This window comes from Corythoichthys intestinalis, chromosome 2 (genome assembly GCF_030265065.1).
Source record: "Corythoichthys intestinalis isolate RoL2023-P3 chromosome 2, ASM3026506v1, whole genome shotgun sequence".
Classification (NCBI taxonomy): Eukaryota; Metazoa; Chordata; class Actinopteri; order Syngnathiformes; family Syngnathidae; genus Corythoichthys; species Corythoichthys intestinalis.
In genome coordinates, this window is record NC_080396.1 from 7553900 (window position 1) to 7578302 (window position 24403).

Below are 24403 nucleotides of genomic sequence, written 5' to 3' on the forward strand. Positions count from 1 at the left end.
AGCAGTATTTCGCAAGAGGCCAAGAGTCGAAAGAGAACGCCACAAAAGCTAGTTGCGAGATTGTTGAAATTATTAATTTTTAAGTAAATTAGTGCTGCAGCTATCGATTATTTTAGTAGTTGATTAATTGATGAACTAGTTAGTTCGAATAATTGAGTAATCTGATATGCAACATGAAAAATTAAAATACCTGAGTTGAGCCTCAAAAGGTAAAAAAAAATAATAAGGATCAACAAAAGAAAAATGGCTAACTTACATAGCAAAAGCCTGCTAGCTTAAATGTTATAAAACGCTAACGCTTTTTTTGTTAAAATGCTCTTGACAAATGGTTCAGACACATACAGTGCCTTGCAAAAGTATTCGGCCCCCTTGAATCTTGCAACCTTTCGCCACATTTCAGGCTTCAAACAAAGATATGAAATTTAATTTTTTTGTCAAGAATCAACAACAAGTGGGACACAATCGTGAAGTGGAACAACATTTATTGGATAATTTAAACTTTTTTAACAAATAAACTGAAAAATGGGGTGTGCAATATTATTCGGCCCCTTTACTTTCAGTGCAGCAAACGCACTCCAGAAGTTCAGTGAGGATCTCTGAATGATCCAATGTTGTCCTAAATGACCGATGATGATAAATAGAATCCACCTGTGTGTAATCAAGTCTCCGTATAAATGCACCTGCTCTGTGATAGTCTCAGGGTTCTGTTTAAAGTGCAGAGAGCATTATGAAAACCAAGGAACACACCAGGCAGGTCTGAGACACTGTTGTGGAGAAGTTTAAAGCCAGATTTGGATACAACAAGATTTCCCAAGCTTTAAACATCTCAAGGAGCACTGTGCAAGCCATCATATTGAAATGGAAGGAGCATCAGACCACTGCAAATCTACCAAGACCCGGCCGTCCTTCCAAACTTTCTTCTCAAACAAGGAGAAAACTGATCAGAGATGCAGCCAAGAGGCCCATGATCACTCTGGATGAACTGCAGAGATCTACAGCTGAGGTGGGAGAGTCTGTCCATAGGACAACAATCAGTCGTACACTGCACAAATCTGGCCTTTATGGAAGAGTGGCAAGAAGAAAGCCATTTCTCAAAGATATCCATAAAAAGTCTCGTTTAAAGTTTGCCACAAGCCACCTGGGAGACACACCAAACATGTGGAAGAAGGTGCTCTGGTCAGATGAAACCAAAATGGAACTTTTTGGCCACAATGCAAAACAATATGTTTGGCGTAAAAGCAACACAGCTCATCACCCTGAACACACCATCCCCACTGTCAAACATGGTGGTGGCAGCATCATGGTTTGGGCCTGCTTTTCTTCAGCAGGGACAGGGAAGATGGTTAAAATTAACGGGAAGATGGATGCAGCCAAATACAGGAACATTCTGGAAGAAAACCTGTTGGTATCTGCACAAGACCTGAGACTGGGACGGAGATTTATCTTCCAACAGGACAATTATCAAAAAACATAAAGCCAAATCTACAATGGAATGGTTCAAAAATAAACGTATCCAGGTGTTAGAATGGCCAAGTCAAAGTCCAGACCTGAATCCAATCGAGAATCTGTGGAAAGAGCTGAAGACTGCTGTTCACAAACACTCTCCATCCAACCTCACTGAGCTCGAGCTGTTTTGCAAGGAAGAATGGGCAAGAATGTCAGTATCTCGATGTGCAAAACTGATAGAAACATACCCCAAGCGACTTGCAGCTGTAATTGGAGCAAAAGGTGGCGCTACAAAGTATTAACGCAAGGGGGCCGAATAATATTGCACGCCCCACTTTTCAGTTTTTTATTTGTTAAAAAAGTTTAAATTATCCAATAACTTGTTCCACTTCACGATTGTGTCCCACTAGTTGTTGATTCTTGACAAAAAATTAAAATTTTATATCTTTATGTTTGAAGCCTGAAATGTGGCGAAAGGTTGCAAGGTTCAAGGGGGCCGAATACTTTTGCAAGGCACTGTATTCCCACAAAAAAACAAAAAACTGCTAAATATACCAGAAAAATAATTACGAATGCATTAAAAAAAAACATTAGCTCAAACTAAAACTTGGCTTATGTGGGTCTTAACATGGAGCAGCTGGATTCAGCCATGTGAAATGAGGCAGACTAAAGGGCAGTGTATCACTTTAATTAAACGAATACTCGAAGCAGCAAAATTTAATTCAAATCTTTTTTCTTTAATTGAATACTTGAGTTAATCAATTAATCGTTTCAGCACTAATAAAAATAAACAAATGTGACACAGAATGGCTTGCTAAAATTTGCTTAAATATATTGTTCTACATAAAGTCAGCCAAGGTCGGCCCCCCAGTTTTTTACCACACCAAATCTGGCTCCCTTTGGAAAAAGTTTGGACACCCCTGGCCTAGAAGGTTAGATTGTCAGGCAGCCGGGCCTTGATTGCCACTCTTTTTTATTTTTATTTGCAGAGCTCACGCACGAGTTCCTTCAAATCCTGGAGAAGACGCCGAGCAGGCTGAAGAGGATACGAAATTGGAGGGTACGCAGACTCGAGCGCTGGTTTCGCCAGGCCAGGCAATTTTAAGATTGTAGACAGGGGAAAAAAATCAGAGGTCCATTCACATTATCAGTCATAACATATTTATTCGACCAAATAGGGAGAAGATGCAAAAATACTAGTTTGTTATGTAGCTAATACAAGTTTGCTAATGAGTTAGAAGAGCTAAACTGTACATCTAAAGACGGTAAAGAAAACTACACATTCAGTCCATTAAAATATAAAAGGCATTTTAGTTTTTCGAATGCCGGTTAGCTTATGCGCTAACAAAATTTGCATCAAACAGATTTAACTCTCAAACCAATTATTATTCACAACGCACCAGTGTTGTTTTTGGCAGCCCTTTTAATGTTTGTCTTAATGTTTTGGTTGAAAATACATTTTAGTCTAAAGCCTGAGTTATGCTCCTGCGTTGCGGTGACAGCGAAGTGACTACAGCGTCAATGAGCATTCGATAGTTCTGCGGTGAGGGAACGCGTTGCTCTGTAATTCACCGCCAACCCACTAGAGGGGTGTGGCGTTGTTTGTACGGTTTTGGGGCTTGCTTGTTGACTTCCTCTTGTCTAGTTTGACGGAGAAAAATAAACAAGGCAAGATGGCCTCTTGTCTAGTTTAACGGAGAAAAAAATAAATAAGGCAAGATAGAACCCTTGAATGTGGATCTTCAACTCATCAACATTAAATAAATGTTGATCATACAAATGTTGCGATGCAGAAGACGGTTTCGAGACGGTCTGTCTGACTTTTGATGTCGCATAGAAAGTTCTAGCCTCGGGTGGAAACCAGCAAGCTGTGCCGGCTAGCTTCAAACTGGCGTCGAGCACTGCGTCCAGCGTTTTGTCCGAGGTCTGCAAAGCCCTCCTGCCCGATTTTTTTGCCGTGTCCTGCACCCAGCCAGTGGGAAGCCATAACAGATTTCTGGAGGCTATGGAACTTCCCAAACTGCGTTGTAAGCCTTGATGGTAAACACGTTATCCAGGGGTAAAAGTGGTTAGAATTTCTTGCCAGAAGTCATGTCAAGAAGGTCGCCACGGAGCCAGAATTTTTTTTTTTTTTTTTTTTTTCTGGAATGCAGATAAAACTGCTTTTGGCAAATTTATTCCGATAACACATACAACAACAACAAACAAATAATTTTCATTCAAAATAGTATTTTTCAATGATTTGCAAAATAAGTCAACAAAAACAGAAGTAACCCCAACCTTCATCTAATTTTCCCCCCACATTTCCTTATTTTTGGTTGTTTTTTTTTTTACGTAGTGTTCTGTCCTCACTAAATGTGAATTTGTTTAGGTCGACAGACAGCAAAACGAGGCATTAGTGGATTTTCTCATTTGAAGCTTTTACTTCTTCACTTTTGACGAAGCATAAAGCTGCAACACACACATGCACTCACGTTCAAAATGCTACACATTGACATTAATATGGAAATTAAGTAAATCAAATCAGCCCAGTCTGCATAATAAAGTCCGCTAGCTTAGATGCTACAAATGCTAACGTATTCACACTTCTCTCATAGCAAATCGCTAAACATAACCAAGCAAACAGTCTCTCCAAACTTAACTACAAATGCAAACACCAACATACATCAACTGAAACAACTTACAGCTTCAAGTGTGCCGAACCAGAGTAAGGAGCTGTCCCTTAGCCATGACAGAAACATCTGCTTCTCAGTAATAAAAGGCAAGAGTTCAAACACACCCAACTCCGCCACCAGAGGGCATCATTTGACAAAAAAAACAATACATTAAACAAACCATCAAACATAGGATTTTGACAGTTGCAGTCATATTTTCGGGATTAAAGTACCGTCGGAACGACATTCCGGGTCGAAAACTCATGACGGTACGAAGATCCGGCTCGTGCCAGTCCACTTTCACCCCTGACGTTATCATAAAAGCACCGAGGCACTCTCAATCAGTGATGATGTATCGAGTGTGAACTGTCTGTTGTTGAAAAACGTCAAAACAACTCTTTTGACACCAAACCTGTGCTTTATTCTTCATATACTTTAAGTGTGACACGTAAATAAGTCAGACTAACAGCAAACATATTTACACAATAAATGATGAAGTGCACCAACCAAAAATATGACATAAAGTGATAAAAAGCTGGCAGTTTTTAGCCGACTGGGTCACCGCTTCGTGTTGCCACTCTATTCCGAACACACACATACTTGTCTCTGTGGTTCTTCCTAGAGCTGTCCCGACTAGTCGACGTAGTCGACGTCATCGATGACGTAAATCCGTCGACGAGCACAACATCCCGTCGACGGTTAATGAAGGATTTAAAAAATATATGTATGGAAAGTTCAGAATGTCGGATGCTCGGTATGCAAGCGGGGAAAGCGGCACAAAGCCAAGAAAAGCGCACCAGAGTGTCTAAAACATTGACTTATTTGAAAGAAACGAAGGAGGGTACACTCTTCTGCCCTGTCGCTTCAATGCCAAGCTTGGCTGCAAGTCGGCCGTGAATAAACACCATGCGCCGCACCCAGTTTGTAAAAAAAAAAATTTTTTTTTCATTTTTTGTACACCTGAGGGTGCTGTCGCCTTACTAAATAATGATATTTCATTGACACTGGGCCTATAAGTGCTATTAGTTATCGTTCTTAATGCTAATTGAAAGGTTTATTTCATGTTATGGTTTATTTTATGGTTTATATAAGGTTAAAAGGTCATAAATATATACAGTATATACAGTGATTGCACTCAAGGGAGAGATTGTCAATGATAAGGTAATAATTTAAGGTAAAGGCAATTCATATAGGCAATTCATTGATATATAAATAAGGTTTCAAAGGAAAAAGGTGAAAAGTTTTTGTTAATTTCTAATTGTGTTGTTTTATCTGTGTGCACCGTAGCTCTTACAGTGTGTTTACATCAAGGATGGAATAAAAGTTGTAAACCATCAGTTTAAGAGACCATCTTTCCCAATCGGGATGCTACACTAGTTAATTCTATCAGCATTTGAACTCATTGTTTATTTGTGATTTATTATTGTTATTTACATGTTTATTTGTACTTTAATAAATAATTTAAGTGTTCCAATATATTTTTTGTGAATTGATAAGCGTCAACAAAAATTTCATTGCTAAATTAGTAAAAAAAAAAATTTTTTTTTTTTTAAATTATTAGATTAGTCGACTAATCGTAAAAATAGTCTGCTGACTAATCGGGAGATAATTAGTCGTTTGGGACAGCCTTAGTTCTTCCATTTTTTATTCAATCGCTTGCTGACCTCTTGCCCCGTATTTTCAGCAATCTCCTCCCACGAGTTGCTTGCCATTTGGCTAGCTTCATATTGTCTTGATGAGAAGTTTTCGTACTTGCTATTCGTTGATACTCTCGTTGGCTTGGTCCATTTTTGCGTGTAAAAAAATCCTGTTTGACAATCGCCGTGATTTCGTGCTGAACTGGAAACAACAGTCTGAGCGGACCAATCACAGTCCATTTCCACCACGTCACACGCGCTGTCGCGACGCGAAGTCAGAAAATTGAGAAGGAGCAAGAGAGGCTACGGCGGAGGGTCGTAAATCGGGTCTTCCTTGACGGTGCAGGTCTGACGTGGAAGCATAACTCGGCCTTTAGTCATATTTAGTCATCACAAAATGTTTTCGTATTCGTCTAGTTTTAGTTGACAGTTACTCAAAATGTTTTCGTTTGTAAAATTCAAAGTTTTTGTCCAAAAACAAAGGTTTCCAACAATTTTGAATAAAAATAGACAGATGAGCACTGTACTGCCCTCGGTATATGAACGCTGGATACTACTCGGCAGTTAGATAACTCTTCAGTGACATCACGACGCTGAAGACAGCTATCCATTGTCCACAGGTTTATTGACATTGTGTAAAGAGTAAAACTGAAACACAATAAATGAAATGAATCTTTTTTCTTATTCAATGTAAATATATGGAATTTGTGAATGAAATCAACCAATCTGCTTTTTAACTGCTATTTAAACATTTATTATACTAATAATTAGAGGCGTGCGAAATTTGATTGTTAGATTATTCGCGATTCGGCTGTGGAAGATTCGAGAACGATTCACAAACATCCAAATTCCGATAATTTAATTATACCAGGTAAGGCGGAAATACAACACAGTCAGCGCGGTCTTCAGGACGCAATGAGGAACGGACTGAGAGTAAATATCATGTTCAACTGATGCCGCTAAATTAAAAAAAACAAAAAAACAATAATACCTGACTGCGGCCGTCAGCCGCTACAAACAGCGCCCAGTTGCTAGTTGCTACAAACATACGGCAACATACGGCTATGGTAAATCTCACATACAGGACTGTCTCAGATAATTAGAATATTGTGATAAAGTTCTTTACTTTCTGTAATGCAATTAAAAAAACAAAAATGTCATACATTCTGGATTCATTACACATCAACTGAACTATTTCAAGCCTTTTATTATTTTAATATTGCTGAATTTGGCTTACAGCTTAAGAAAACTCAAAAATCTTATCTCAAAATATTAGAATATCATGAAAAAGTATACAAGTAGGCTATTCAACTAATCACCTGAATCATCTAATTAACTCGAAACACCTGCGAGGGTTTCCTGAGCCTTAAAAACACTCAGCTTGGTTCAGTAAACTAAATCACAAGTATGGGGAAGACTGCTGATCTGACTGCTGTCCAGAGGACCATCATTGATACCCTCCATCAGGAGGGTAAGACACAAAAAGAAATTTCTCAAAGAGCAGGCTGTTCACAGAGTGCAGTTTCAAAGCATATCCACAAAAAGTCTGTTGGAAGGGAAAAATGTGGCCGGAAACGCTGCACAACCAAGAGAGATGACCGCAGCCTTAACAAAATTGTGAAGAAGAGCCGCTTCCAGAATTTGGGGGAGCTTCAAAGACAGTGGGCTGAAGCTGGAGTCCAGGTATCAAAAGCCACAGTTCACAGACGTGTCCGGGAAATGGGCTACAATAGCCGTATTCCCATGGTCAAGCCACTTCTGAACTCAAGACAACGGAAGAAGCGTCTGACGTGGGCTATGGAGAAGAAGCACTGGACAGTTGCAGAGTGGTCCAAAGTCCTCTTTTCAGACGAAAGCAAGTTTTGCATTTCATTTGGAAGTCAAGGCGCCAGAGTCTGGAGAAAGGCTGGAGAGGAGCAAAATCCAAGTTGCTTGAAATCCAGTGTGAAGTTCCCACAGTCAGCAATGGTTTGGGGAGCCATGTCAGCTGCTGGTGTTGGTCCACTGTGTTTCATCAAGTCCAGAGTAAATGCAACTGTGTACCAAGAGATTTTAGAGCACTACATGCTTCCATCTGCTGAAAAGCTCTATGGAGATGAGGATTTCATTTTCCAGCATGATCTGGCACCTGCCCACAGTGCCAAAACCACCAGTAACTGGTGCACTGACCATGGCATCACTGTCCTTGATTGGCCTGCTAATTCCCCTGACCTGAACCCCATCGAGAATTTGTGGGGTATAGTTAAGAAGAAGATGAAAGACACCAGACCTACAAATGCAAATGAGCTGAAGGCCGCTATCGAAGCATCCTGGGCATCAATAACACCTCAGCAATGCCACAGGCTGATTGCCTCCATGCCACGCCGGATTGATGCAGTAATCCGTGCAAAAGGATTCCCAACCAAGTACTGAGTGCATCAATGGACATTTTCAAATGTTTGATTTAGTTTTGCTGTTATAAAATTATTTTTTTACTTGGTCTGAGGAAGTATTCTAATTTTTTGATATAGGATTTTTGAGGTTTCTTAAGCTGTAAGCCAAAATCAGCAATATTCAAATAATAAAAGGCTTGAAATAGTTCAGTTGATGTGTAATGAATCCAGAATGTATGACATTTTTGTTTTTTTAATTGCATTACAGAGAGTAAAGAACTTTATCACAATATTCTAAGTTCCTGAGACAGTCCTGTATATCTAGAACTAGATGTGAAATGACAGACGACGGCCGTGTTAGATCATATACCAAGAACTAGATGCAAAATGACAGACTTGCAGTTTAGTAGTTGGCGCGTTGTAAACAGCCGCCATCTTAAAGCAGTAGACTTCTCTAGTAGGCTCTGTTGTAGTGAACCTAATTACTTGTTATTTAAAAAAATATATATATATTTTTTTTTTTAAATCGGCAAAATCTTGACTTTATCTTGAAATGATGAAACAGTTTTAAAACATTCACGTCGAAAAATTGAATGTAGTTTAAAGCTTCACATTCCTAACCATAAAAAGGGACAAATTCTGCAGCAGGATGGTCCTCCATCGCATACTTCAATCAAGATCCTCCAGGACTGGCCAGCCCAGTCACCAGACATGAACATCATTGAGCATGTCTGGGGTAGGATGAAAGAGGAAGCATGGAAGACGAAACCCTGGAATGTTGATGAACTCTGGGAGGCATGCAAGACTGCTTTCTTTGATTTTCGTGATGACTTATATGAATCCTTGCCGAACTGCATGGATCCAGTCCTTCAAGCCCATGGAAGTCATACAAAATATTAGAGCTGAAACGAATACTCGAGCAACTCGAGTTTAAAAACTGATCCGAGTAATTTTATTCACCTCGAGTAATCGTTTATTTTGACAGCTCTAAGCATCACGTTTTGTTCGGACTACTTTTAATGCAGGACAACGCGCTGTCACGTGCGTAGAGGAAGAAGCAAAAAAAAAAAAAAAATTACTGCAGCCGACAGCCGCTACAAACGACGCCGACGTTGCTAAATACTAGCCCGCACATGCTACGTTAGTTGCAGGTAGCGTCTGATGAGTCTCATAGAGATCACGTATGTTGAACTAGATGCGAAATGACAGACTAGGCCGCGTCTGGGCAGCGTTAGCAAACAGCCGCCATCCTAAAGCAGTAGAGCGCTGAGCACTAATAAAGAGCGCTAAGCGCTAATAAAGAGCGCTAAGCGCTAATAAATAAGATTAACGTTACTGTCACTACTAGCTCACGTAACGTTAGCCCTGCGGAGGGCTAGGTTTCTATTAATTAAGACCACTTTCGATGCGTGGCTAACGTGTCTTACATACAGGCTTTAACATAACATAGCGTTGTGGAGTGATGAGGGTGTCAAATAAAAACTCAATAATGCTAGCTATCAATTTTAGCTCAGTAGTCATTGCTGGATAAAACACCAAGTAGCACTAGTCCCTAATGTGTTCCAATACAGCCTGTATCATACATTTATTTTGAACACTGCAAAAACTCAAAATCCTATCAGGACTTAAAGTTTAGACTAACTTAAAACTTAACTAGAACTTAAAAATGGCTTGACACAAATAGAAATTCAATTGAAAAACGTGGGAAAAAAATCCTAACTTTTAAGTGATGTGTGTTATCAAGCGTGAAGGCATTTTTAGATGTGTAAATATATATATATATATATATATGTATACTTTTTTAAAAATAAGATCTAAAGGTTTTTTGAGTGAAAGCAGTGAATTGGTCTTTTTTTATTCTAGTTACATCTGAGATGCAGTTGTTGGCTGTTTTCAACAATATACATAAAAAATAAAGACATTGATTGACTGAAAATTATAAAATGTCTTGTTTTCTCATGTATATCTATAATTGCTCTTCACCTAAAAATATATTTGTTTTATCCGATTACTCGATTAATCGATAGAATTTTCAGTCGATTACTCGATTACTAAAATATTCGATAGTTGCAGCCCTACAGAATATTAAATTAGGATCTCACGGCACCAATACTTTATTCGTTTATGTTATGTAACATATTTTTATATTTGCAGTACATTTTTTGTTCAATTTTCACACTACTTTCTGTAAGCGACAAAACTTTTGTCTTGCCAAAATTTGACCTTTAGGTCTTCATTAAATGATAAATCTTTTTTCAGTGAAACAAATCTATTTTTGTACATTCAACATCATTTGGGAGGGTCTTAGCTTTCATATGAGCCATTTCTGAAACCAATTGACTAAAAGTCAGGTTATTAGCAAATAGCAATTGTTTCTACAAAATGGATAAGCGACAAGACTTTTGTCAGGGACTGTATAGGTTGATTTACCTTGACTGAATCAGGCACCTCAAATACCACGTTTAGTCTTGGGAATTTAAAGGGTATGTAGTGCCCTGGGAAAATTTTAATATTCCATCATTTATCCATAAACGCATGCCTTTTGTATTCATATCATGCCACTTCGTGTAATTACACACAAGAAAATGAGAGAAATTTGGCTCGATTGTCAAGCTAAAACGACCGGCGCCCGAGATCTGGCAGATTGTGTGCGTGACGTCACGACAAGTGAAGAAAGTGCCTCCGGCCACTAGGGGGCAGCGCCTGTCTGCATCAATATAATTCCTTCTAGTGAGGGGAGAATTAGGGATGTTTTGAGCTGTTTATGCTGATGCATTGTGTTCGTCCTGCACATATTCCAGGTTCCCTCATGAAGAAACACCCCTCGTTGTCAATAAAAGAGAATTCAGAATTGACAGTGAGGTGTGTTTCTTCAACAAGAAAAAGGCTCAGTGCTTTAAAACTGAATGGCGGCGATGATGGCAGACAATTTCGTTTCTAGTTTCAGCGACGAATCCGACGTAGAAGGACGTAACGAATGTTCATCTAATGGTGACGAGGAGAGTTACGAAGCTTTAATCGGTGTTTTAGGTTACCAGTTTGAGCCCAAACGAACGCCAATGCAGCGTAATGAAACGGTCATTGAGGGGAGCAATGATGCTGATGAAAAATCGGCAGCAGATCGTGTGGGAAACACCAGTGATTTGTTTTGCATTTCTTTTTGTGAAGCTGATACACCGTGACAGTAAAATAAAAGAATGCACAGAATAATTATCATTTATTGCGCTATCATAGCTTTTCGCTCTGCCAACAGACACAAATATGAATGGGATCAGAGGATTTGTTCTATATATTTTACGAACGATAATTTATACATGTGTCCAGTCCTGTATCCAATGCGTGACATTTTTTTATTATAAAAGAGTACTCACTCTAGCCATTTCGTTCTTGGCTGCTCCCCTCCTTTGCTTAGCTTTAGCCTCGTTTACCAGTCATCGTCCTGTTTCTTGATATCTCGGGACATTTAGGTGGCTGCACCTGTATGGTTGGCACCGCATCTCCTTTGAGCAGCAATCTTCTAGCGAAACCCGATTTCTCTTGTCCATAGTTTGAGAAGCTTTCGGGTGGGAAATGCGCACCATAGAAAAGCGTGATGGAGGCTCTGTCTAGAAAATTAGCCCTCTTTGCACGGACGAACTTTACCCATTGTCTGTGTAGTCCAGCTTTTTTTTTCGCGTTCAGGAACTCATGGATACTATATTCCGATAAATAACTATTTGTACACCACATAGCACAGCAGTTTTGAACCATTTTTGTGATGTTTTGGTCAAACAAACCCCAACGCTACTCTCTCGTCGTTAAAAAACAATGGCACCTGGCTCCGCCTCGACTGTCAATCACTTGTCGTGACGTCTCCGCCCCATTCGGCTGTTTCCGGAACACTTTCGGAAATGTTCGTCATTTTCGATCTATTTTCGATAATTGCTCATTAATGTGATTGATTTTTTTGTCAATATTTATCTTGGCACATAACGGTTCTATTGATGTCTCACACCCCCTTTGCCGCTACATACTCTTTAAAAAAAAAAAAAGTGTCTGACCTCTTCCACCTTATTATCCCAAAATTGAATCACCTTTTTTATTGTTGAATTGTTGTTTGCTCTCAGGCCATTCAAGCTGCTAAGAAGCCAAAGACTGAAGGCGCCTCTACGGACGGCACATTCCAGGGAGCTTCCTTAGACAACCTGTCCGGCGTGGCCGGCTCTTTCTTCCCTTCCACCTCGTCGTCGGACGCTGCCGAAATATCCCTCGGCGCCGTGACGGGCCCCTACGCCTCTTACCAGCCGCTTGGCGACCCTTTTTCACAGCCCTCTCATTCGGACTTCACTTTGTTAAAACACGAACACAAAACGGCCGCCGCGTGTAATTCCCTGCAGCCGACGGCGAACGCCGCGCCTTTTTTGCGGCCGCAGAAAGTCTTAACTCTGGAAAAGTACAGGGAGAAACAGGCAGCCGAGCTGGCCATGCACAACGGCGTCAAGGACGAAGCCGGCGCGGACCTCTACGCGCCGCCCGCAGTTGCCTCACACCACCACAAGAAGCGGTGCCAGGTGCCGCCGGGCGGCCAGTCGGGCGAAGGCAGGCGAGAGAAATCCGGCTCAAAAAAGACTCGCGCGCCTGTTGCGCTCACTGAAAACGGCTCGGCCGCCGGCGAGGAGCTCAAGATGAGGATCAAAGTTTCATCGGAGCGCCACGGCGGTTCCGATCAAGGCAAAGACAAGCACAAGGAGTACGCCGGTCACCGTCACTCCAAACACGGCCACTCCCACCCGTATTCCCTGGGCGCCTCCGCGTCCCAGCGGGCTCCCGGCGCCGACTCTGGTTCGGGCTCCTCGCGAAAGAGGCCCCAGCCGGACGGAGGACGACACCACAATCACCACCACTCGTCCAAGAGCGGCCGGAGCTCGAAGGCGGCCGTCGGCTCGTCGCGCTACTCCGACGGCGGGCAGCGGCTAACGGAGCACCACGGCCACGACGGTACCAACGGCCTGCTGACGGCCAACGGCCAACACACTGACTACAAAGACACTTTTGATATGCTGGACTCTTTACTAAGTGCCCAAGGAATGAACTTATAACCTCCAGTGTTGTCCACGTGCTACAGCATTGAATAGACTTTAAAAATATATATTTTGTCTTAAGTTATATGAAATGCGAAGCTGTCCAACGTAACAGCTTTATGCGACAAGGACGTCTTTTGATTTTCTTTTCACAATTTTAATGTGCATGTATGAAGTTTTAAAACAAAGGGAAGCCGCATAGCTAGTGCTTGCAGCCATCACTGCAGTTTACATGGTTATTAATTTATGTATTTTCTTTTTAATGTTCCACTGAAAATCTCAGGTCATTAACTTTTTTAATAGAATATGAAATGGTTGGGCTGAAGTACCTGCTTGTGTGAAGACTCACTGCCTCGCCCGTTATAAAGACACCAGAACCTCGGTACCTCCCTGGGGCGGTCTGCCTTCATCCCCCCTCGATTATTTTGCTCAAGTCTACTCCGAGCTCCACAGACGGTCCACGATTAGAGCTGGTGCGACATCTGTGAAAAATGCATTTCTGTCGACTGAAATTGCAAGAGGCATTTTGATTGTACCGCGAGTCGAGACACCTTCAATGGGGGTGCGATAAATGTAAATGTCCGAAAATACCAACGTCTGCTATAAGATGGTGTAAATAGGACTGCATTTAACATGAATAGTTGTCGGTTGACACCTTCGATGTCTCTTAAAATCTAAAGCCTACACTTTCTATTTGTGTATTGGGAACCCAAATAAAGGTGTTAAAATGATTCGGGTTCTTGGCGCCTTTTTATTTTTCTTGAAAATACTTGACCCTGGTTGCCTTTGAAGGGGATTGGCTTCCAATCCAATATGACCAGGAGGGCTAGCAGCGTTTGAATGATCAGCCAGTGATAGAATGTTCATTGCTAGGACCCTCCCAGTCAAATGTATTGAACGTCTGTGGCGGTTAAGACTTTATAGGGCACTCATTGAATTACTATTTATAGAAATATATCAACAGGGTTATGGGGGCAACGGCATCGGTTTGCAGCGCAGCCCATCCCTCCCGTCTACCCCTCCCCCCAGTGGCGGACTGGTAATCTGTAGCTTCTGGAGGATCACAGAACGGCCGGTGCTCTGGACGGCTGGCGGCTGCCGTACATCACTGTTTTTATCACTAATGGTGTAACACATTAAATCAGTTGGAGCCAAGCACCAGCAGAGGGCGCCAAACACCAAAAAACAAGTAACAAGCGAACATTACACTGCTGTCATTTTAATCTGTTTGAGCGGGGTATGTGCGTTAATTGTAAAGATGTCCCGATTGATTGGGATGCCGATCGATCGGGTCCGATCACGTCGTTTTCAAAGTATCGGAATCTGCAAAAAAATATCGGACATGCCTTTTTTTATTTATTTATTATTTTTTTTATTTAAATCGTTTTTCTAATTGTATTTAACGTTACAGATGTCTTACACTCATCCAGAGTAGTTTTGGCGTAAAGTAGTAGAAGTTAAATGGCTGCAGTATCATTTACTGAAAGCTCAACAAATACACTAGGTGACAATATTTAGTCACAATATACAAAGTCACATTTATCCTTTAAGAATTACAAGTCTTTCTATCCGTGGATCCCTCTCACAGAAAGAATGTAAATGCATCTTGAGGATTTATTGTCATAATTACTTATGTACTGTATGTTGAATGTATATATTCGTCTGAGTTTTATTCATTTTTTTCTTAATGCATTGCCAAAATGTATATGATCGGGAAAAATTATCAGGAATGATTGGAATTGAATCGGGAGCAAAAAAAAAAGCAATCGAATCGGGAAATATCGGGATCGGTAGATACTCAAACTAAAACGATCGGGATCAGATCGGGAGCAAAAAAACATGATCGGAACAACCCTAGTTAATTGCGTCAAATATCTTACCGTGATCAATTTTACAAATTAATTACTGCCCGTTAACGCGATAATTTTGACAGCCCAAAAATAAATAAATGAATAAATAAAATTTCTGGCTCCGTGGCGAACTTCACGTCGGGGATTTCCGGGAAAAATTCTAGCCACTTTCACCCCTGTGCGCCACCCCAAGATTTTAAGTGGCCCTTTCCGGCCACCTCTATGAACAATTTCTGGAGACGCCACTGGATCCTCGCCCCAGCCTGGTTCTGATTTGTTACGCCACTGCCCTTGCTTGCTAAAATATACATGCGCTGGCAGTGAAGGAGTTAACACGTGAATGATCGTGTGCATTTTGCACTAAAACACGGATCACTTCACATCCTGAATGCGCATCTCACGGTGCATATTTTAAGTCCCTTCATTTTGGCCCACCAAATGACTGTGGGAGAAAGCGCCAAATCATGCAGATGGTTTAATCCTGCCTCATAACGTTGGATTTACTCCCTTCTGAGTCTGCTACCTTGCGAATGAAAGATAAAACAAGCATTTTCCCCTCACAAGCTGTCTCTGCACTTTCCATAAATAAACTCAAGAAAACATCAGGAAATATAAAATGTGTCCTTTATGCTTGGAAATCTTACCTCTAAAATGAACGTTGCATTTAATGTATCATTGCCAAGGAATTAGCCATGTCGCCCTGGATCCACTAGAGAGCAGTGTTGTGTTTAGTTTCGACTTGCGGGCGGTTGGCGTCCAGTAAAACTGAATTTCTCACTTTTTAGAGGAATTTATTTTGGGGAAATGGACGAGGGAAAGAAAGAAAAAAAAGCTCACAACACGCAATGTTGAATAACCTTGAAAGGCAAGCTGGTTGTTTTTCATATCATGTGAATCCAAGGTGCCCCTCTGTACATGTTGCGCACACGCTGCGACTAGAACCATTTGGACGAGATCCATCTAATTAACACATTCTAAGAAGTGTCATTTCACTAGTGTTAATGCAACTGATTTAAAAGAAAAATACTAATCAAAAAGGAACGAACGCCCATTTGAATTTGAATCTCTTGACACAATGCGGAATGTTTAAGGACTGTCCTTGAACGCAGCACACGTTTACCAACAGTGAAGTCATGATTTTATTAACTTTCTTTTCAATTTCACCCGTTTTCATTTAAAGTGGGAGGACTTTGCTTTGAATGCTCCAACATCCGGCGCAAATTCAAGCAATATACTGTACTTTTTTTTGTCTTAGCTTTCAGGGTTACACTTGAACGCAACACACTCCCGTGGGTTGGCGGGTGCTCGCTGCATTGAGAGCTACGGCAATTAAAGCGGAAATGTGAAGTAAGGTTGGCCAACCATGTTTTTGAATAATACCAATGGCTAAACAATTATAAGCATATTTTCTTTTTCTTTTTTGTTTAACGCAACCCTTCCAGATTCTTTGTTTAACCCATAGCAACGCCCTTGACAACGAAAATGCTTTTCTTCGGCAATCTTCGGAAATTACGTCACACTGAGAAGTGCGAGGGAAGTCCACCATAGAACAGTACTGTTTGTTGCATTGCTTCTCGGTAAGATGCCACGGCAGTGTGTGGCGATGTTTTGTTCTCACTCAAACGAAAAGTTGCATGAGTGGCCAAAGGATAGCAGGGCACGTAAATGGACATCTTTCGTTCGCACGAAGCGAATGAATTTCACACCATCATCGAGTAGTGTTCTCTGCTACAAACACTTCGAAGATGCCTGCTTCCTTAACCGGTCTGCTTATGATCAAGGATTTGCCAAAAAGTAAGTGTGATTTTTGGATAGATGACTGATGACTTTGTCAAAGCAGAGCTGCCAACTGTTGTGGAATGAACAGTAAAAGCTAGCGACGTTAGCCAAAAGCTAACTCGTGGCAATCCCCGAGCATAGTTGTTGTTGCGTTCGCTAGGTTAAGTGTGTTTAAATTGTGCTTCATCTACGATCTTGTCCGAAAGGGTTAATCCACTGTCAATAGGGAAAGGAGTGTGGATGTGCTTATAAGCGGGTCGGCGTAGCGGTAATTCACGGTCACGTTGCTGTAAGAGACACACACCACCTTCATGCTTCAAGCATTGCACTGCATTTGTACGGTTCGGCGTTTCTTTCACGGTGATCGCTTGATAGCCTTCTAGTTAGTGTTTTACGTACGAGAGCCGCTGACAGGTGACAACAACAAGCATGTTGGTTTTAACGTCTGGCAGCGAATCAGCCAGCGTGCAGGTCACGCAGTGAATCATGGGAAATGTAGTCTCGGGACAACACTGAAGTGGTGCTTTGTAATCTGTTCGCTTGTGTGAAAAAACTACATTTCCTCACGCCATTAGACGCCACTTCCTGCTGAGAGCCCCGCGCTGTGTTCGTACTGTTAGCTCCATGTGTTAATAAAGAAACAAAGTTATCAGCACGTCGTGTGTTCGATACATTTGTAAACAAAAAGCTCATAACAAGACACTATGCACGATCCGTTTAAGAGACGCTGGAGTAGTAGGAGGCGAGGAAGAGATCAGTGAGAAGCAAAACTTCGTGATCAACTGTGGCGGCAGTCCGCTATTATTTTGTTTTCTTATTGTTGCCACAATAAAGTGGAGAAAGCCATCAACGACTCATCTCCTCCTTTCCCCCCAACGTTTTTATATTATTATTTTCCATGCACGAGAGCTGCCGGACCTGCCAAAATGAACATGAAGTCTGGTTATTATTTTATTTAACAATGTCATCAGATAGACAAAAACATAAAATTGTGTGCAAATGCCTGCATCTTCAAATCATGAAAATAATAACAGCCTATATCTTACCAATCTTGTAATCTCAATGGGTCTTGTATCCATTCCATGTCAGGTAGTCTAGGCACATTGTTTGTATCCTGATTAGCTTCTGGCTAATACATGTTAGGTCCAACATAAAATTGCAACCTCCTCTTCTTCCTCCAACTCTTCAAAAACTTGGATCTCCTCCCTTGCGCTCGATCTATCGCTTATATCGCTGTTTGAATCATTGTTTGAAGGGCTTTGTATGGCGGCCGTATGTATGGAGCTGCCATCGCTGTTCCCGGTGTGACGTATCACTTCCGGGTTCGTCCCCTTTCAGGCTCGAACTTGGGAAACGCGATTATTTTGTCAAATATAGACCCTACCCACCGACGTCACAAAACCACGTGCTCGCTGTATGGTTCCGCCCACTTGTCCGTCATTTTATCTCTGTATTAGCATTGGTTTCAATTGATCGAGGAATTTAAAATGCAATTCATGGAAGCCCCGGTGTTATCTGACGCTGTAAACTCATTGGATGCGTTGCATAAAAGGCGTTATGTGGAAAAGCTTCAGTTTATCCATTCGCCAGATCCATATTTGATGCCTAAATCGATGTTTTTCGACCCGCTGTCTTCGCCGTCTTTGCCTGACATCTGCTACGCTGATATTTACAACTATCTTGTCTACACAAAATCAGCCTATTCTCATGAAAGTTTGAAAAACTTTAAGAGCTTGGAGGCTTATAAATGCTACGTTGCTGGTTGGGTGAAACAGGTCCTCGTCCACGAAAATTCGGCAGGAATCTATCTTGTGCTTGGAAAGGTGAGTTACGAAATTTTCAATTCAAAATCTTTTGTTATTGCTAACATCCACTGTCAAGTCTAATGTATTTCATGTCGTTTGTCAATGGAGTTAAGGCTTTTAATGTTTATATGGTTTAGCGATAGCACTCTCACTACATACATACGTGTATGTTGTCGGCGATTAGCCTAGCAATGATCTTAATTGTGGTTATTTGTCAGCCCAAAACCCTCTAAGTATATCTTAAATGCATCTTACCGCATATAAAATGACTACTATATAGTCTGTGGTGATTTTTTGGTGCCCAGTTTTCACGTCGAATTGCAGCCGTCCATTTCGCTCTCCTCTTTGGATCCCTCGGAATACGGTAAAACTTCAAGTCTCTCCTTCCATCTTCTCTGTTAGTGCAACCAACAGCCACACACGCCTTCACCATTTTGATTATTAATGTTAAGGAGCAGAAAAACACGCCGTAAATAGGAGGAATGTACGTAGCCGTAACAGGGAAACATGATGTGTTGACGGACAAGTGGGCGGCACCAGTCAGGAGGAAGGAGTTGTGACGTCACGTGGGTAGGGTCTATACAACATATAAATTATTTTTTCATGCTTTATTTGTTGGACAATGTTTAATTACTTTAATTGTGACCCTATTTGGCATGTTATGAAATTACTTCACATTACTGCTTTAAAGTGGGAGAACTTTGCTTTGAATGCTCCAACATCCGGCGCAAATTCAAACAATATACTTTTTTTTGTCTTAGCTTTCAGGGTTGCACTTGAACGCAACACACTCCCGTGGGTTGGCGGGAGCTAGCTGCATTGAGAGCTACGGCAATTAAATTGTATTGATATAGACTGAAAGCACTGACTATGAATGCTCATGTTTCAGTACCACTGACAGCGCTAGACGCCCGAACTCTGCGTATGATGGTTTGGACGTCTCACACTGTCAATGGCAGCCAATGAGTTAAGCCTGTAACTATTTTGATTGTCAAAGCGTGGTTTAATATGTGGGTTTTCTGTAGTGTACAGGTGTCAAACTCAAGGCCTGGGAGCCAGATCCGACCCACCACATCATTTCGTGTGATCTGCAAAAGCAAATAATATGCATTCACTTACCTCCGTGAAGTTGGCCCCCCATCAAATTTGTATAAAAATTATGCCAATCGTTTGTGCTACATTTGTGCTGTAAAAAGTTTTGCTTGTGCTGCTATTAAGCCTGTCGCGATAACAAATTTTAGTGTGCGTTAATTTAGCTCATAAATTATTGCGGTATGTGGTATTATTGAGCCCCTCCCCAATCTTTTTTAAAAACCAATTTACAATAACAGTGAGAATACAGTATATATTAATAGATCAAGTATACCCATTTAAACGTGATAAATATTTACTCTTAAATTCAAAAGTACTTTTTAAGAAATCACAACTAAAAACAATAGACTATGCCTCTTAAGTAAAAGACAACAATATTAATACCGCACAGAAACACAGAATAGATTAAATGTGTTTTTCAAGAAAAATAAACAAAATTGCACTTAATAGCTTAAGCATTTAGGCGAATGAAAACTTTTCCCCTCATAGCTTCTGCTATGGTGTTCCATACGGATGCAACGATACAGTTAAGTCACGGTTCGGTACGATTTTCAATACGGGGGACACGATATTCGATTCGATTCAATACATTTAATGCTCTGAAAAGAAAATAACAATTGTATTTTTTGTTTCGGGTTTTTTTTTTTTTTTTTTGCTAACGAGCAAAAATTAAATTGCCATCATATAAGCACGCATTTCAGTGCATAATATTTATGTGCTTACTTTTTACTGATCTGAAAAATAAAATGTATTATTGTTATTATTATTATTATTATTATTATAAGCAAGACATCCTATTTCCGAATCCATCTGTGTCACGTACTGAATTAACAATATTTGCAGCATTATCTAATATCTATAGTCACTGGTATGGATTGATTTGGCCTTCCTAACTTCCAATCAGTCATGGCAGTTTATAATTCATCGATGTAGTATATGGACTACGTGTCCCATAATCACTCTGGGCTGACGTAGCCAATGGCATGAAACGTAGCACATCTAGTTTGCTATTTCATGATATCTAGTGTGTGCACGCATTAAAAAAGTTAGCAAACGCCACAGAAGTCATGTCTGCTCATTACTGCACAACACCAGCATATGACAATCGACTTTCATAAACAGGACCAGTTTGAAGCACAGCGATCTTAATTTCTCACAGAATGTTCATCATGTCCGTTGTCATAGCGTGGTTGTTCGTAGAAGTCGGTAACAATGTTTTGGCGGACTTCGTTGTAAATATCCGGTGTTGTGCCGAAAAATAGCCCCCCCGCGTGAAGTGTCACCCCTGACGGGAGCCCCCACACGTCAACGACACCGGCACGCCGGAGATGGTCCGCAGTCAATCCAGAGTTGATGCGGCCGGTATACGTTGAACAATAGGATATAATGGGAACGATTGGCTCCGGCGCTATTTTTTTGCCGGACCTGGAACGAAGATGCATTTTGCGCAGTTGGTAACAAGGAATCCGAACTTTTAACAGCACGTCTGCCGCACGCGCGCACGCACGTGCACGCGGGGCAATAAATCGCAGCGGAAAAATTACCGCCTTCATTTTTTTTTTATTGTGAGATAAATGGAATTATTGCATATTGTGACAGGCTTAGCTGCTATAGTTTTTAAGATATTAACTCATTTGCTCCCCAAAATGTATAAATGTGTTCTATTTCTAATTGTCTCAGTGTCCCAAAGATGTATTTATACGTCTTTCACGTTTTTTGTTTACAAGAGACATCTCTGGGTTCTGATTCAATTTAGCTCCAAAGCACAAAGCTGAAAATCCATTTTAAAGCAATAAAACTGGCCACTGGATGGCAGTAGCGCATTTGGTAAGACCCGCAACCCGATTCAATGGCAACGAACGGCCGGGCCACTCGACCAGGGTGCCGGCAGAAGACACCCGAATGGAGAACAACCTAGAGAACGCCCGGGATGCCAGGCGCTGGACGACCGAGCAGAACGACCTGGACCACCAGTGCAGCGGATGATTCCGTTGAGTCCGTGCTGCTTGCCGGGCAAACCCCGCAGTGACTCAAAAAAATCCATCTTTATGAGACAGGCGGCGATGAGGGAAAAGTTTACCCGGCTGTCGCGGCGACAACAGCGTCATCTCTCAGTTAGTTGTGTGTAAATAAATTGTTACTTTGCTATCAAAAGTTCTATTTGTCTTGTTGTTTATGTTATTTTGTAAAAGGAAAACATCATTCAGATATTTGGGATGTAACTAAAGCAAAAAATAGCTGTGTTAAAGTCAAAGTTATGTTTGAAATGTATGCTTTCACAAAAAAGCTTGCCCGTATCATCAGACCATAGGACATGGTTCCAGTAATCCATGTGCTTTGTTAACATGTCTTCAGCAAACAGTTTGCGGGCTTTCTTGTGTACCGTCTTCAGAAGAGGCTTCCTCCTGGGGTGACAGCCATGCGCACCAATTTGATGTAGAGCGCAGTGTATCGTCTGAGCACTCACAGGCTGACCCACCACCTCTTCAATCTCTGCAGCAATGCTGACAGCACGCCAGTAACGAGTCACATGACATTTCGGAGGGAAAATGACAAGCAGTACTCAATATGGACTTTTACGGATGTAGTTTCTAAGGGGTGTACTCACTTTTGTTGCCAGGGGTTTAGATAGTAATGGCTATATTTTCAGGGGGAAAATCAATGAACTCTATTATATAAGCTGCGCACGGACTACTTTTCATTGTGCCAAAGTGTCATTTAATCAGTGTTGTCCCATGAAAAGATATACTTAAATATCTGCAGAAATGCGAGGGGTGTACTCACTTTTGTGATACACTATATATTTAATCCCCAAAGATGAATACGCTATTGTTTCAATATGCTTTATTTTTAAGTTGGTTGGAAAATGAATGGATGAATATTGATTTATTTTGAACAAAAAACAAACAAAACAAAACAAAAATTATCTACTAAAACACTTTTATCCTCCCCAACACCAGGAGGTGCTGCAGCACTCTCAGCTCCCAACATCCCGTGCCACTGTGGTGAAGAGCTGAGTATTTTTTATTATTATTTTTGTACTATTTGTCAAATGTTTAAAAATGAATATTTTAAATATCATCAAGTTCATGAGTTAGCGTTTTAAAAATGGTTACACAAAAACAGAAATCAACTGGCTACGTTTGTTTTTGGGAGCACAGAGCAGCAGTAGCAGCTGTCATTTAAAAGGAAACCCAAGCAAATACATAGCGCAAATAACCAGGGCCTAGTCGATGTAATATCTATCCCCCGGTCATTAATAATTGACCATATTGAACATTTGAGCTAATTATGGTGTGCCAATGGCCTACTTGAGCAGGGTCCTGTCACATGAAAGCTGGAGGCAGCACAGAGACTTGATGCCGGTGCCTGTTTAAATTACAGACACACAGATCCATGCATAAACATGATGCGCTACAGTCCCACAAACACACAGTGCCCGTGTGGCTTATTCTGGTGACCCTCACTGCTTTTAATTACGCTGCTGCGGTTGTTGTTGTTCAAGTGTTTTTCCTGTTATGCTCTCACTACCTGATCAAAATCACCAGCAGAGACAATTGTGTTTCCTGTCAAAAGAGCTATACTATTACATGGTACAAGCTAGCCGTGTCTGTCATTAGCATCGTCATTAAAGGATGTACATAGACAACATGAATGTTTTCAACCTTGTTGTCCACAATTTGAATAAAGCCCTGGATATACATACAGTGGGGCAAATAAGTATTTAGTCAACCACTAATTGTGCAAGTTCTCCCACTTGAAAATATTAGAGAGGCCTGTAATTGTCAACATGGGTGAACCTCAACCATGAGAGACAGAATGTGGGGAAAAAAAACAACAGAAAATCACATTGTTTGATTTTTAAAGAATGTATTTGCAAATCATGGTGGAAAATAAGTATTTAGTCAACACCAAAAGTTCATCTCAATACTTTGTTATGTACCCTTTGTTGGCAATAACGGAGGCCAAACGTTTTCTGTAACTCTTCACAAGCTTTTCACACACTCTTGCTGGTATTTTGGCCCATTCCTCCATGCAGATCTCCTCTAGAGCAGTGATGTTTTGGGGCTGTCGTTGGATGACACGGACTTTCAACTCCTTCCACAGATTTTCTGTGGGGTTGAGATCTGGAGACTGGCTAGGCCACTCCAGGACCTTGAAATGCTTCCTACGAAGCCACTCCTTTGTTGCCCTGGCTGTGTGTTTGGGATTAGGGTTGTTCCGATCATGTTTTTTTGCTCCCGATTGAATTCCAATCATTCCCGATAATTTTTCCCGATCATATACATTTTGGGAATGCATTAAGCAAAAAATGAATATAACTCAGACAAATATATACATTCAAGATACGGTATATAAGTACTGTATTTGTTTATTATGACAATATATCCTAAAGATGGCATTTACATTATTAACATTCTTTCTGTGAGAGGGATCCACGGATAGAAAGACTTGTAATTCTTAAAGGATAAATGTGACTTTGTATATTGTGACTAAATATTGCCATCTAGTGTATTTGTTGAGCTTTCAGTAAATGATACTGTAGCCATTTAACTGTTCTGCCCAAATGCATGATGGGAAGTGCAACCATGACTGTGCGTAGTGGCACCAATTGATATATCTTCTCTGCGTTGGGAAATAACATAGGGTGTTAAGAAAAAGATCAACTACTACGTTATTCCCCAAATTGCTTCCGACGATATTTCTA

The 24403-nt window shown here is 40.9% G+C and overlaps 1 protein-coding gene across 1 annotated transcript in view; it reads left to right on the top strand.

Annotated features, from left to right (window-relative positions):
- LOC130905637 (cyclin-T2-like) overlaps positions 1 to 13906 on the top strand; it is a 38490-nt gene extending 24584 nt beyond the window's left edge. Inside the window, exons 8-9 of the mRNA XM_057819205.1 lie at positions 2436 to 2506; positions 12216 to 13906. Coding sequence (XP_057675188.1) covers positions 2436 to 2506; positions 12216 to 13187 — 1043 coding nt within the window. The 3' untranslated portion in view covers positions 13188 to 13906. The remainder of the gene's footprint in view (positions 1 to 2435; positions 2507 to 12215) is intronic.
- Positions 13907 to 24403: the final 10497 nt, after the last annotated feature.